Here is a 16,888-nt window from a genome sequence, read left to right as displayed (position 1 = left end):
CATACGCCATATTTTGCATATATGAAAGGGCATTGAACCTTACGGGTTTTTAGGCCGCGCCAGAGGTTGCCACAGTAGGATATGCAAAGTAATTGAAACCCATTATGCATTGCAGCTGGCCATAATTTTGCATATATGAAAAGGCATTGAACTTACGGGTTTTTAGGCCGCGCCAGAGGTTGCCACAGGCGTATATGCAAGTATTGAACCCCTTATGCATTGCATAGGCCAATTTATTTTGCATATATGAAAAGGCATTGAACTTACGGGTTTAGGCCGGGGCGCCAGAGGTTTTTGCCAAGGTCCGTATAGCAAGTATTCATTATGCATTGGCATTAGGCCATATTTTTTTGCAGATATGAAAAGACATTGAAACTTACAGTTTTTAGCCGCGCGCCAAGAGGTTGCCACAGTTAGGAATATGCCCAAGTTATTGAACCCATTTATGCATTTGAATAGGCCCATATTTTGCATATATGAAAGGCCATTGAACTTACGGGTTTTTAGGCCGCGCCAAGAGGTTGCCACCGGAGTATATGCAAAGGTCTTTGGAAACCCAATTCATGCATTGGGCATTTAGGCCATATTTGCATATATGAAAGGCATTGAACTGACAAGGTTTTTAGCCGCGCCAGAGGTTGCCACAGAGTAGTATATGCAAATTCATTATGCATTGGCATAGGCCATATTTTGCAATATATGAAAGGCATGAACTTTCAGGTTTTAGGGCCGCGCAAGAGGTTGCCATAGTATAGTATATGCAAGTATTAATATGCATTGCATAGGCCCATATATTTTGCATATATGAAAGGCATTGAATTACGGGTTTTTAGTCCGCGGCCAGAGGTTGCCCACAGTAGGATATGCAAGTATTGAACCATTATGCATTGCACTAGGCCATATTTTGCATATAGAAAGGCAGTGAACTTACGGGTTTTTTAGGCAAGCGCCAGAGGTTGCCACAGTAGTAAATGCCAAGTATTCATTATGTATTGCATAGGCCAATTTTGCATATATGAAAAGGCATTGGAACTTACGGGTTTCAGGCCGCGCCAGAGGTTGCCTCAAGTAGTATATGCAAGTATTGAACCCATTATGCCCATTCCATAGGCCATATTTTGCATATATGAAAGGCTTTGAACTTACGGGTTTTTTAAGGGCTACGCCAGAGGTTGCCACAGTAGTATATGCAAGTATTCAACCCATTATGCATTGCATAGCCCATATTTTGCATATATGAAAGGCATTGAACTTACGGGTTTTTAGGCCGCGCCAGAGGTTGCCACAGTAGTATATGCAAGTATTCATTATGCATTGCATAGGCCATATTTTGCATATATGAAAGGCATTGAACTTACGGGTTTTTAGGCCGCGCCAGAGGTTGCCACAGGAGTATATGCAAGTATTGAACCCATTATGCATTGCATAGGCCATATTTTGCATATATGAAAGGCATTGAACTTACGGGTTTTTAGGCCGCGCAAGAGGTTGCCACAATAGTAAATGCAAGTATTCATTATGCATTGCATAGGCCATATTTTGCATATATGAAAGGCATTGAACTTACTGGTTTTTAGGCCGCGCCAGAGGTTGCCACAGTAGTATATGCAAGTATTCATTATGCATTGCATAGGCCATATTTTGCATATATGAAAGGCATTGAACTTACGGGTTTTTAGGCCGTGCCAGAGGTTGCCACAGTAGGATATGCAAGTATTGAATACATTATGCATTGATAGGCCATATTTTGCATATATGAAAGGCATTGAACTTACGGGTTTTTAGGCCGCGCCAGAGGTTGCCACAATAGTATATGCAAGTATTCATTATGCATTGCATAGGCCATATTTTGCATATATGAAAGGCATTGAACTTACGGGTTTTTATTCCGCGCCAGAGGTTGCCACAGTAGGATATGCAAGTATTGAACCCATTATGCATTGCATAGGCCATATTTTGCATATATGAAAGGCATTGAACTTACGGGTTTTTAGGCCGCGCCAGAGGTTGCCACAGGAGTATATGCAAGTATTGAACCCATTATGCATTGCATAGCCATATTTTGCATATATGAAAGGCATTGAACTTACGGGTTTTTAGGCCGCGCCAGAGGTTGCCACAGTAGTATATGCAAGTATTCATTATGCATTGCATAGGCCATATTTTGCATATATGAAAGGCATTGAACTTACAGGTTTTTAGGCCGCGCCAGAGGTTGCCACAGTAGGATATGCAAGTATTGAACCCATTATGCATTGCATAGGCCATATTTTGCATATATGAAAGGCATTGAACTTACTGGGTTTTTAGGCCGCGCCAGAGGTTGCCACAGGAGTATATGCAAGTATTGAACCCATTATGCATTGCATAGGCCATATTTTGCATATATGAAAGGCATTGAACTTACAGGTTTTTAGGCCGCGCCAGAGGTTGCCACAGTAGTATTTGCAAGTATTCATTATGCATTGCATAACCCATATTTTGCATATATGAAAGGCATTGAACTTTCAGGTTTTTAGGCCGCGCCAGAGGATGCCATAGTAGTATATGCAAGTATTCAATTATGCATTGCATAGGCCATATTTTGCATATATGAAAGGCATTGAACTTAAGGGTTTTTAAGGCCGCGCAGAGGTTGCCACAGTAGGATATACAAGTATTGAACCCATTATGCATTGCATAGGCCATATTTTGCATATATGAAAGGCATTGAACTTACGGGTTTTTAGGCCGCGCCAGAGGTTGCCACAATAGTAAATGGCAAGTATTCATTATGCATTGCATAGGCCATATTTTGCAGATATGAAAGGCATTGAACTTACGGGTTTTTAGGCCGCGCAGAGGTTGCCACAGTAGGATATGCAAGTATTGAACCCATTATGGCATTGCATAGCCATATTTTGCGTATATGAAAGCATTGAACTTACGGGTTTTTAGGCCGCGCCAGAGGTTTTTGCCAGGAGTATATGCAAGTATTGAACCCATTATGCATTGCATAGGCCATATTTTGCATATATGAAAGGCACTGAACTTACGGTTTTTTAGGCCGCGCCAGAGGTGCCACAGTAGTATATGCAAGTATTCATTATGCATTGCATTAGCCATATTTGCATTTATGAAAGGCATTGAACTTAGCAGGTTTTTAGGCCGCGCCAGAGGTGCCACAGTAGGATATGCAAGTAATTGAAACCCATTATGCATTGAAATAGGCCATATTTTGCATATATGAAAGGCATTGTACTTACGGGTTTTTAGGCCGCGCCAGAGGTTGCCACAGGAGTATATGAAGTATTGAACCATTATACATTGCATAGGCCATATTTTGCATATATGAAAGGCATTGAACTTACAGGTTTTTAGGCCGCGCCAGAGGTTGCCACAGTAGTATATGCAAGTATTCATTATGCATTGCATAGGCCATATTTTGCATATATGAAAGCATTGAACTTCGGGTTTTTAGGGCCGCGCCAGAGGTTGCCCACAGTAGTATATGCAAAGTATTCATTATGCATTGCATAGGCCATATTTTGCATATATGAAAGGCATTGAACTTACGGGTTTTTAGGCCGCGCCGAGGTTGCCACAGGAGCATATGCAAGTATTGAACCCATATGCATTGCATAGGCCATATTTTGCATATATGAAGGCATTGAACTTACGGGTTTTTAGGCTGCGCAGAGGTTGCCACAGGATATATGCAAGTATTGAACCCTTATGCATTGCATAAGCATATTTTGCTATATGAAAGGCATTAAACTTAGGGTTTTTTAGGCCGCGCAGAGGTTGCCAACAGTAGTATATGCAAGTATTCATTATGCATTGCATAGGCCATATTTTGCATATATGAAAGGCATTGAACTTACGGGTTTTTAGGCCGCGCCAGAGGTTGCCACAGTAGGATATGCAAGTATTCAACCCATTATGCATTGCATAGGCCATATTTTGCATATATGAAAGGCATTGAACTTACGGGTTTTTAGGCCGCGCCAGAGGTTGCCACAGTAGTATATGCAAGTATTCATTATGCATTGCATAGCCCATATTTTGCATATATGAAAGGCATTGAACTTACGGATTTTTAGGCCGCGCCAGAGGTTGCCACAGTAGTATATGCAAGTATTCATTATGCATTGCATAGGCCATATTTTGCATATATGTAAGGCATTGAACTTACGGGTTTTTAGGCCGCGCCAGAGGTTGCCACAGTAGGATATGCAAGTATTGAACCCATTATGCATTGCATAGGCCATATTTTGCATATATGAAAGGCATTGAACTTACGGGTTTTTAGGCCGCGCCAGAGGTTGCCACAGTAGGATATGTAAGTATTCATTATGCATTGCATAGGCCATATTTTGGCATATATGAAAGTCATTGAACTTACGGGTTTTCAGGCCGCGCCAGAGGTTGCCACAGTAGTATATGCAAGTATTGAACCCATTATGCATTGCATAGGCCATATTTTGCATATATGAAAGGCTTTGAACTTACGGGTTTTTAGGCCACGCCAGAGGTTGCCACAGTAGTATATGCAAGTATTCAACCCATTATGTATTGCATAGCCCATATCTTGCATATATGAAAGGCATTGAACTTACGGGTTTTTAGGCCGCGCCAGAGGTTGCCACAGTAGTATATGCAAGTATTCATTATGCATTGCATAGGCCATATTTTGCATATATGAAAGGCATTGAACTTACGGGTTTTTAGGCCGCGCCAGAGGTTGCCACAGGAGTATATGCAAGTATTGAACCCATTATGCATTGCATAGGCCATATTTTGCATATATGAAAGGCATTGAACTTACGGGTTTTTAGTCCGCGCAAGAGGTTGCCACAATAGTAAATGCAAGTATTCATTATGCATTGCATAGGCCATATTTTGCATATATGAAAGGCATTGAACTTACAGGTTTTTAAGCAGCGCCAGTAGTTGCCACATTAGTATATATAAGTATTCATTATGCATTGCATAGGCCATATTTTGCATATATGAAAGGCATTGAACTTACGGGTTTTTAGGCCGTGCCAGAGGTTGCCACAGTAGGATATGCAAGTATTGAACCCATTATGCATTGCATAGGCCATATTTTGCATATATGAAAGGCATTGAACTTACAGGTTTTTAGGCCGCGCCAGAGGTTGCCACAGTAGTATATGCAAGTATTGAACCCATTATGCATTGCATAGGCCATATTTTGCATATATGAAAGGCATTGAACTTACGGGTTTTTAGGCCGCGCCAGAGGTTGCCACAGTAGTATATGCAAGTATTCATTATGCATTGCATAGGCCATATTTTGCATATATGAAAGGCATTGAACTTACAGGTTTTTAGGCCATGCCAGAGGTTGCCACAGTAGGATATGCAAGTATTGAACCCATTATGCATTGCATAGGCCATATTTTGCATATATGAAAGGCATTGAACTTACGGGTTTTTAGGCCGCGCCAGAGGTTGCCACAGGAGTATATGCAAGTATTGAACCCATTATGCATTGCATAGGCCATATTTTGCATATATGAAAGGCATTGAACTTACAGGTTTTTAGGCCGCGCCAGAGGTTGCCACAGTAGTATATGCAAGTATTCATTATGCATTGCATAGCCCATATTTTGCATATATGAAAGGCATTGAACTTTCAGGTTTTTAGGCCGCGCCAGAGGTTGCCATAGTAGTATATGCAAGTATTCATTATGCATTGCATAGCCCATATTTTGCATATATGAAAGGCATTGACTTAAGGTTTTTAGGCCGCGCCGAGGTTGCCACAGTAGGATATGCAAGATTGAACCCATTATGCATTGCATAGGCCATATTTTGCATATATGAAAGGCATTGAACTTACGGGTTTTTAGGCCGCGCCAGAGGTTGCCACAATAGTATATGCAAGTATTCATTATGCATTGCATAGGCCATATTTTGCATATATGAAAGGCATTGAACTTACGGGTTTTTAGGCCGCGCCAGAGGTTGCCACAGTAGGATATGCAAGTATTGAACCCATTATGCATTGCATAGGCCATATTTTGCATATATGAAAGGCATTGAACTTACGGGTTTTTACGCCGCAGAGGTTGGCCACAGAGTATATGCAAGTATTGAACAACCTTATGCATTGCATAGGCCATATTTTTGGCGTATATGAAAGGCATGACTACAGTTTTTTAGGCCGGCGCCAGAGGTTGCCACAGTAGTATATGCAATATTCATTATGCATTGCATAGGCCATATTTTGCATATATGAAAAGCATTGAACTTACAGGTTTTTAGGCCGCGCCAGAGGTTGCAACAGTAGGATATGCAAGTATTGAACCCATTTATGCATTGAATAGGCCTATTTTGCTATATGAAAGGCATTGTACTTACAGTTTTTAGGCGCGCCAGATGGTTGCCACAGGAGTATATGTAAGTATTGAACCCATTATGCATTGCATAGGCCATATTTTGGCATATATGAAAGGCATTGAACTTACAGGTTTTTTAGGCCGCGCCAGAGGTTGCCACAGGAGTATATGTAAGTATTGAACCCATTATGCATTGCATAGGCCATATTTTGCATATGAAGGCGGTTGAACTTACAGGTTTTAGGCCGCGCCAGAGGTTGCCACAGTAGTATATGCAAGTATTCATTATGCATTGCATAACCCATATTTTTTTTTTGCATATATGAAAGGCATTGAACTTTCGGGTTTTTAGGCCGCGAGGGGTATTTTGCCACAGTAGTATATGCAAGTATTCATTATGCATTGCATAGGCCATATTTTGCATATATGAAAGGCATTGAACTTACGGGTTTTTAGGCCGCGCCAGAGGTTGCCACAGGAGTATATGCAAGTATTGAACCCATTATGCATTGCATAGGCCATATTTTGCATATATGAAAGGCATTGAACTTACGGGTTTTTAGGCTGCGCCAGAGGTTGCCACAGGATTAATATCAGTATTGAACCCATATGCATTGCATAGGCCATATTTTGCATATATGAAAGGCATTGAACTTACGGTAGGCCGCGCCAGAGGTTGCCACAGTAGGATATGCAAGTATTCACCCATTATGCATTGCATAGGCATATTTTGCGTATATGAAAGGCATTGAACTTACGGGTTTTTAGGCCGCACCAGAGGTTGCCACAATAGTAAATGCAGTATCATTATGCATTGCATAGGGCCATATTTTCCATATATGAAAGGCATTGAACGTACGGGTTTTAGGTTTTTGGGGCGACTAGAGGTTGCCACCACGTAGTATATGCAAGTATTGAACCCATTATGCATTGCATAGGCCATATTTTGCATATATGAAAGGCATTGAACTTACGGGTTTTTAGGCCGCGCCAGAGGTTGCCACAGGTATATGCAAGTATTGAACCCATTATGCATTGCATAGGCCATATTTTGCATATATGAAAGGCATTGAACTTACGGGTTTTTAGGCCGCGCCAGAGGTTGCCACAGTAGTATATGCAAGTATTCATTATGCATTGCATAGGCCATATTTTGCATATATGAAAGGCATTGAACTTACGGGTTTTTAGGCCGCGCCAGAGGTTGCCACAGGAGTATATGCAAGTATTGAACCCATTATGCATTGCATGCCATATTTTGCATATATGAAAGGCATTGAACTTACGGGTTTTAGGCCGCGCCAGAGGTTGCCACAGTAGTATATGCAAGTATTCATTATGCATTGCATAGGCCATATTTTGCATATATGAAAGGCATTGAACTTACGGGTTTTTAGGCCGCGCCAGAGGTTGCCACAGGGCAGGATATTGCAAGTATTGAACCAAAATATACATTGCATAGGCCACATTTTGCATATATGAAAGGCATTGAACTTACGGGTTTTTAGGCCGGCCATAGGTTGCCACAGGTGATAGCTAGTATTGAATCCATTATGCATTGCATAGGCCATATTTTGCATATATGAAAGGCATTGAACTTACAGGTTTTTAGGCCGCGCCAGAGGTTGCCACAGTAGTATATGCAAGTATTCATTATGCATTGCATAGGCCATATTTTGCATATATGAAAGGCATTGAACTTACAGGTTTTTAGGCCGTGCCAGAGGTTGCCACAGTAGGATATGCAAGTATTGAACCCATTATGCATTGCATAGGCCATATTTTGCATATATGAAAGGCATTGAACTTACGGGTTTTTAGGCCGCGCCAGAGGTTGCCACAATAGTATATGCAAGTATTCATTATGCATTGCATAGGCCATATTTTGCATATATGAAAGGCATTGAACTTACGGGTTTTTAGGCCGCGCCAGAGGTTGCCACTGTAGAATATGCAAGTATTGAACCCATTATGCATTGCATAGCCCATATTTTGCATATATGAAAGGCATTGAACTTATGGGTTTTTAGGCCGCGCCAGAGGTTGCCACAGGAGTATATGCAAGTATTGAACCCATTATGCATTGCATAGGCCATATTTTGCATATATGAAAGGCATTGAACTTACGGGTTTTTAGGCCGCGCCAGAGGTTGCCACAGTAGTATATGCAAGTATTCATTATGCATTGCATAGCCCATATTTTAGCATATATTGAAAGGCATTGAAACTTACGGTTTTTTATTTTGCCGCGCCAGAGGTTTGCCACAGGAGTATATGCAAGTATTGAACCCATTATGCATTGCATAGGCATATTTTGCATATATGAAAGGCATTGAAAAACTTACGGTTTTTTAGGCCGCGCCAGAGGTTGCCTCAGTAGTGTATGCAAGTATTCATTATGCATTGAATAGTCCATATTTTTGCATATATGAAAGGCATTGAACTTACGGGTTTTTAGGCCGCGCCAGAGGTTTGCCACAGCAGGATATGCAAGTATTGAACCCAATATACATTGCATAGGGCCACATTTTGCATATATGAAAGGCATTGAAAGGCTTACAGGTTTTTAGGCCGCAGCCAGAGGTTGCCACAGGAGTATATGCTAGTATTGAAACCCCATTATGCATTGCATAGGGGCCATATTTTGCATATATGAAACGCATTGAACTTACGGGGTTTTTAGGCCGCGCCAGAGGTTGCCACAGTAGTATATGCAAAGTATTCATTATGCATTGCATAGGCCATATTTTGCATATATGAAAGGCATTGAACTTACGGGTTTTTAGGCCGCGCCAGAGGTTGCCACAGGAGTATATGCAAGTATTGAACCCATTATGCATTGCATAGGCCATATTTTGCATATATGAAAGGCATTGAACTTACGGGTTTTTAGGCTGCGCCAGAGGTTGCCACAGTAGTATATGCAAGTATTCATTATGCATTGCATAGGCCATATTTTGCATAATAAAAGGCATTTAACTTACGTTACGGGTTTTTAGGCCGCGCCAGAGGTTACCACAGTAGGATAATCAAGTATTGAACCCCTTATGCATTGCATAGGCCATATTTTGCATATATGAAAGCATGAACTTACGGGTTTTTACGCCACACCAGAGGTTGCCACAGTAGTATATGCAAGTATTGATTATGCATTGCATAACCCATATTTTGCATATATGAAAGGCATGAACTTTGGGTTTTTAGGCCGCGCCAGAGGTTGCCACAGTAGTATATGCAAGTATTCATTATGCATTGCATAGGCCATATTTTGCATATATGAAAGGCATTGAACTTACGGGTTTTTAGGCCGCGCCAGAGGTTGCCACAAGGAGCATATGCAAGTATTGAACCCACATTATGCATGCATAGGCCATATTTTGCTATATAGAAAGGCATTGAACTTATGGGTTTTTAGGCTGCGCCAGAGGTTGCCACAGGAGTATATGCAAGTATTGAACCCATTATGCATTGCGCATTGCATAGGCCATATTTTGCATATATGAAAGGCATTGAACTTGACGGGTTTTTTTTAGGCCGCGCCAGAGGTTGCCACAGTAGTATATGCAAGTATTCATTATGCGTTGCATAGGCCATATTTGCATAAATAAAAAAGGCATTGAACTTACGGGTTTTAGGCCGCGCCAGAGGTGCCACAGTAGGATATGCAAGTATTCAATTCCCATTATGCATTGCATAGGCCATATTTTGCATTTATGAAACGCATTGAACTTACGGGTTTTTTAGGCCGCGCCAGAGGTTGCCACAATAGTAAATGCAAGTATTCATTATGCATTGCATAGGCCATATTTTGCATATATGAAAGGCATTGAACTTACGGGTTTTTGGTTTTTAGGCCGCGCCAGAAGGTTGCCACAGTAGGATATGCAAGTATTGAACACCATTATGCATTGCAAAGGCCATATTTTTGCATATATGAAAGGCATTGAAACTTACGGGTTTTTATGCCGCGCCAGAGGTTGCCACAGGAGTATATGCAAGTATTGAACATTATGCATTGCATAGGCCATATTTTGCATATATGAAAGGCATTGAACTTACGGGTTTTTAGGCCACGCCAGAGGTTGCCACAGTAGTATATGCAAGTATTCATTATGCATTGCATAGGCCATATTTTTGCTTATATGAAAGGCATTGACTTACGGGTTTTTAGGCCGCGCCAGAGGTTGCCACAGGAGTATATGCAAGTATTGAACCATTATGCATTGGCATAGGCCATATTTTGCATATATGAAAGGCATTGAACTTACGGGTTTTTAGGCCGCGCCAGAGGTTGCCACAGTAGTGTATGCAAGTATTCTTATGCATTGCATAGGCCATATTTTTGCATATATGAAGCGTTGAACTTACGGGTTTTTAGGCCGCGCCAGAGGTTGCCACAGCAGGATATGCAAGTATTGAACCCAATATACATTGCATAGGCCACATTTTGCATATGAAGGCATTGAACTTACGGGTTTTTAGGCCGCGCCAGAGGTTGCCACAGGAGTATATGCAAGTATTGAACCCATTATGCATTGCATAGGCCATATTTTGCATATATGAAAGGCATTGAACTTACGGGTTTTTAGGCCGCGCCAGAGGTTGCCACAGTAGTATATGCAAGTATTCATTATGCATTGCATAGGCCATATTTTGCATATATGAAAGGCATTGAACTTACGGGTTTTTAGGCCGCGCCAGAGGTTGCCACAGTAGGATATGCAAGTATTCAACCCATTATGCATTGCATAGCCATATTTTGCATATATGAAAGGCATTGAACTTACGGGTTTTAGGCCGCGCCAGAGGTTGCCACAATAGTATATGCAAGTATTCATTATGCATTGCATAGGCCATATTTTGCATATATGAAAGGCATTGAACTTACAGGTTTTTAGGCCGCGCCAGAGGTTGCCACAGTAGGATATGCAAGTATTGAACCCATTATGCATTGCAAAGGCCATATTTTGCATTTATGAAGGCATTGAACTTACGGGTTTTTAGGCCGCGCCAGAGGTTGCCACAGGAGTATATGCAAGTATTGAACCCATTATGCATTGCATAGGCCATATTTTGCATATATGAAAGGCATTGAACTTACGGGTTTTTAGGCCGCGCCAGAGGTTGCCACAGTAGTATATGCAAGTATTCATTATGCATTGCATAGGCCATATTTTGCATATATGAAAGGCATTGAACTTACGGGTTTTTAGGCCGCGCCAGAGGTTGCCACAGGAGTATATGCAAGTATTGAACCCATTATGCATTGCATAGGCCATATTTTGCATATATGAAAGGCATTGAACTTACGGGTTTTTAGGCCACGCCAGAGGTTGCCACAGTAGTGTATGCAAGTATTCATTATGCATTGCATAGGCCATATTTTGCATATATGAAAGGCATTGAACTTACGGGTTTTTAGGCTGCGCCAGAGGTTGCCACAGCAGGATAGCAAGTATTGAACCCAATATACATTGCATAGGCCACATTTTGCAATATATGAAAGGCATTGAACTTATGGGTATTAGGCCGCGCCAGAGGTTGCCACAGGGAGTATATGCAAGTATTGAACCCATTATGCATTGCATAGGCCATATTTTGCATATATGAAAGGCATTGAACTTTTGGGTTTTTAGGCCGCGCCAGAGGTTGCCACAGTAGTATATGCAAGTATTCATTATGCATTGCATAGGCCATATTTTGCATATATAAAGGCATTGAACTTACGGGTTTTTTAGGCCGCGCCAGAGGTTGCCACAGGAGTATATGCAAGTATTGAACCCATTATGCATTGCATAGGCCATATTTTGCATATGAAAGGCATTGAACTTACGGGTTTTTAGGCTGCGCCAGAGGTTGCCACAGTAGTATATGCAAGTATTCATTATGCATTGCATAGGCCATATTTTGCATATATGAAAGGCATTGAACTTACGGGTTTTTAGGCCACGCCAGAGGTTGCCACAGTAGGATATGCAAGTATTGAACCCATTATGCATTGCATAGGCCATATTTTGCATATATGAAAGGCATTGAACTTACGGGTTTTTACGCCACGCCAGAGGTTGCCACAGTAGTATATGCAAGTATTCATTATGCATTGCATAGGCCATATTTTGCATATATGAAAGGCATTGAACTTACGGGTTTTAGGGCGCGCCAGAGGTTGCCACAGTAGGATATGCAAGTATTGAACCCACTATGCATTGCATAGGCCATATTTTGCATATATGAAAGGCATTTTTTTTTTAACTTTACGGGTTTTTAGGCCGCGCCAGAGGTTGCACAGTAGTATATGCAAGTATTCATTATGCATTGCATAGGCCATATTTTGCATATATGAAAGGCATTGAACTTACGGGTTTTTAGGCCGCGCCAGAGGTTGCCACAGTAGGATATGCAAGTATTGAACCCATTATGCATTGCATAGGCCATATTTTGCATATATGAAAGGCATTGAACTTACGGGTTTTTAGGCCGCGCCAGAGGTTGCCACAGGAGTATATGCAAGTATTGAACCCATTATGCATTGCATAGGCCATATTTTGCATATATGAAAGGCATTGAACTTACGGGTTTTTACACCGCGCCAGAGGTTGCCACAGTAGTATATGCAAGTATCATTATGCATTGCATAGGACATATTTTGCATATATGAAAGGCATTGAACTTACGGGTTTTTAGGCCGCGCCAGAGGTTGCCACAGGAGTGTGTGCAAGTATTGAACCCATTATGCATTGCATAGGCTTATTTTGCATATATGAAAGGCATTGAACTTACGGGTTTTTAGGCCGCGCCAGAGGTTGCCACAGTAGTATATGCAAGTATTCATTATGCATTGCATAGGCCATATTTTTTTTTTTTTTTTTTTTGCATATATGAAAGGCATTGAACTTACGGGTTTTTAGCCACGCCAGGGGTTGCCACAGTAGGATATGCAAGTATTCAACCCATTATGCATTGCATAACCCATATTTTGCATATATGAAAGGCATTGAACTTTTGCCTTCTGATGGCCTTTTGGTTCTTTGAACAGCTTTTGACTCTCAAACTGAGAGCTTCATCCTCCATCCTCCGAACAGCTGTTGGCTCTCAAACTGAGAGCTCTTCCTCCAACCTCTAAACTGCTGTTGGCTCTCAAGCTCAGAGCTGAGAGTTTTTCTCTTATCTCCAAATAGCTTTTCGCTCTCATACTGAGAGCTTTTCCTCCTCACCTCCAGAAAATTCTTCCTTTGACTCTCACCAGGTGAGTTTGTTCGTTCATTGAGACAGTGTCTTGGCTGACGAGTTGGGGGAACTCAGCAGCCATTGCCTTGCCTTCCACCTCAGTGAAAGATGAATATCCTGAAGATCTTTATTTATCTCCATGAAGAACATCTTCCACAATGTGCTTGAGGCCCTCCCATTGTTTCTCGTAATCCTCACTCTTTTCCCGCTGGGCGTTCAAGTACTTCTTCCGTTGTTTCTCCTCTGTCTCACGGGCCTTCTCACAGGGGTTTTCCTCACTCCCTGTGTCTTTCCTTCCTATTATTCCTCCTGTGCACTTCTCTTGCTTCCCTTCTTCAATCATTTCATCTCCGTGTTCCAGCGCAATGTGTTCTAGCTGGAAATTCCTCTGAGCAGTCCCATGGGAGAAGATCATCAACAGGTAGTTTGTCGTGCTCCCTCAAAAGCTCCCTCCTGTGTTCTTAGCTTCTCCCGAGACGCTTTTCGTCTCTCATCCTATTTTCCTCCAGGCTGCTGCTGAATCTTTTCTTTCAGCATTCACAGTCCTTTGAGAAGTCGCTGCACTTCCAGTTGAGCTTCACTCTCTTTCTTCTTCAACAAGAGATGAGGTTCTTCTTCTTTACATTCCAGCAAGCGTTCCAGGCACTGTCCTTGACGCAGAGCGCTTTCCAAGTCTTCCTGGAGTTCCTCCAGTCGTTCACGCTGCTTTTCTGCTTCTTTTTCCTGTTGCCTCAGTCTCTCCTGATGTTGCCTTCTTATTTTAATCTCTCCATCTTCTTTCTCCTTAGCTAACAGATGGTTTTTATTCATCTGTTCTTCTAAATCAATTTTTATCGTCCTCTCCCTTTTTTCTGCTTCCTTTAGCAACGTCTGCAGCTCCGTTGCATAATGGAGAGCTATGTCTAGTTTATCCTCGAATTCCTGTTGTTCACACCTTGTCTGTTCTTCTTTTGTGAGGAACTCTTCTATTCGAAGGTTCCTCTTCTGGAGCTCTGCTTCTAAGGTCGTTAGGGAAGCCTCCATGTCTTTCTCTCTTTCATTTGCTCCTTCTAACAAGCTCTCCATCTCTTTCCCGTGATAGAGAGCATCCCGCAGAATGGTTTCCTTCTGTTCTAACGATTTCTCCAGCGACATTATTTCCAGTGCCTTTTCCTCTAATTCTTCTTTAGTCTTTGCATTTTCTCCTCCTAGTTCGGCCACCCAGTTTTTCATCGCTTGAAGCTCATCTCTTAAAATCTCATTACGTTTCCTCTCAGCTTTTAAAACTTCTTTTGTTAAGGTAAACTCGGACTCTGCTTGGCTCAGAAGTGACTGTAGATTTGATGCTGGTCCTGCATCTTCAGGACATCCTCCTGAATCCTTACATTTTCCACTTCAGCGAGCCTCAGTTTTTCTTGGAGAGTCGAGTTATCATCTTCAGCTTCCTCCAATCGTCTCTTCATTATTTCACGTTGGTACTCCATTTCCTTAGTTTTAAGGGCGAGGGATTCTTTAAGATGGTTGACTTCCTTCTCTTTCACTGCTAAAACTTTCCTCAACTCTTCATTCATCGTACAGAACTCTTCGTTCTCCATATCGAGTAACTCATTAGTGTTTTCACTTTCCTTTAATTTCAGTAAGGTGGCCTCCAGCTCTCTTTCTTTTCCAGCCATCTCCTGCTGGAAGAGCCGTCCCATCTCGCTCTCGTCCTCGTCTCTCCTCATAAGCAAGCGGTCTTTCTCTTGTAGATGACACTCCAGAGACGTCAATTCTCATTTCTGCTCTTTCAGTATCTTTTCAGTTTCTTCTAATTGATCTAAAGCTTGCCTTAAATCTTGATCAAATTGCAGCCTTTCACCTCTGAGCTGTTCAGCCTTGTTGGAGGAGGTTAACAATTTTTCTGTCTCTTTCATTTATTTCCTTTTCAAAATTACTTTTCATATCCTTTCCCTCGTTTTCTTTCTTTTCAAGAAGTAAATCTTTCTCCATTAGTTGTTTTCGAAGCAATTCGATTTCCTGCTCAGCTTCTTTCCAGAGGTGTTCTTCAATTTCGGGTTCTTCAATTTCGGGGTGCAAGTCGTCATCATTGTCCAGATCACTATCTTCTAGATCTTCCATTCCAGGCTGTCTTCCTCGTCGTCAATTTCGGTGTCAGATCGTCATCATTGTCCAGGTCTTCGTCATCCTCACTGTCGTCACTATCTTCACTACCATTCGTGTCCATGCTGTCTTCCATTAAAACGATTTCTTCCAGGTCGTCAACTCGGGTTCCTTTAATCTGGTAACAACAGAAAGCAGCGAGCGCCAAGCCCGCCAGCAATGCCATCCCAGGGATGACGAGAGCAAAGCGAGGCGCGTCAATGCTGCTGGGTTGTTCCTCAAAGATTTCAGGAGTCCGAGAATCCGCCATACCATAAGATGTTATTATGTCCTGTACGCCAACATTAATCCGTTGAGAACCAAACAATGTTACACAGTCCTCACAGATAGAAGCATACAGGTCACAGCACAAGAAACACAGTACTAGTAGCAAAAAGCAGTAATTCGCGATCATGATGAATGAAGCGTTATACCCGGAGACTCTCGCTGTCTCTAAACTTAGTTTTTCAAAATGACGCTGGATTCGGGATCTATAGGCGTTCGCTCCTGGCGCCAACAACGTCTTCATTCCAGGGAAGACTCCGGAAGGGGCTTCACGGCTCGGCTCCGAAGGATTGCTCCTCTTCTCCGTTGCTGTTCTGGCGAAAGTCTCCAGGTCCCGACCTAGCTCCTGGAGTCCTTCGGGAGGATCGAGGGTCTGTAGAAGGAATCCCCGCTAATCTTATTCGACTCTGACCTCCGCCGTGATCACAAGTCCAGTCCAATTTCCTCCTGATATAACCTGCGCGAGTCTCCGTTTTGAGAGAAATTGACCTAAAGTTTGCTGAAGTTAAATTCATTTTTAATGATCCCGTTTTGTTCAAGTTGTGACATAATCTTTCGTAAAAATTTTCCATGACCATTTTTTTTCTTTACTTTAATGTTCACGTTTTGGTTAAAAACCTTATCATTAGTAGCAGTAATACCGTAATGTTTATTATTATTTTTTTTCTTTCTTTTCCTTTCTTTTTTTTAAGAAGCAGCCGTCCTCTCGGTTTCGTGTTTTTATCATAAACCACAAGGTTACTCTTATCCCCTTTTATTTACCCCCTTTTATTTACAGTGGGGAAGAAGTTTCATTTACTGTTATGTTCCCGGTGTCAGTTGCTTATGGAAGTATGAAAGTAAAATAAAAAATAAGAGAAAAAAATCAGTAATTTACCATACCCTGAATACACCAATATCAGAGAATAATA

The 16,888-nt window shown here is 41.8% G+C and overlaps 1 protein-coding gene across 1 annotated transcript; it reads right to left on the bottom strand.

The window, feature by feature from the left end:
- Window positions 1-14,111: 14,111 nt before the first annotated feature.
- Window positions 14,112-14,786, bottom strand: LOC135199064 (reticulocyte-binding protein homolog 2a-like). The gene has a single exon (XM_064226978.1). It carries the CDS (start codon window positions 14,784-14,786, stop codon window positions 14,112-14,114), a length of 675 nt encoding a protein of 224 aa, XP_064083048.1.
- Window positions 14,787-16,888: the final 2,102 nt, after the last annotated feature.

This window comes from Macrobrachium nipponense, chromosome 25 (genome assembly GCF_015104395.2).
Source record: "Macrobrachium nipponense isolate FS-2020 chromosome 25, ASM1510439v2, whole genome shotgun sequence".
Taxonomy (NCBI): domain Eukaryota; kingdom Metazoa; phylum Arthropoda; class Malacostraca; order Decapoda; family Palaemonidae; genus Macrobrachium; species Macrobrachium nipponense.
Note: the sequence above shows the minus strand (reverse complement) of the source record. Positions and strands in the feature narration are given on the sequence as shown.

Excerpts from the sequence above, each read along its gene's own strand:
- LOC135199064 (XM_064226978.1), bottom strand. The coding sequence starts at position 14,786 with ATGAAAAACTGGGTGGCCGAACTAGGAGGAGAAAATGCAAAGACTAAA.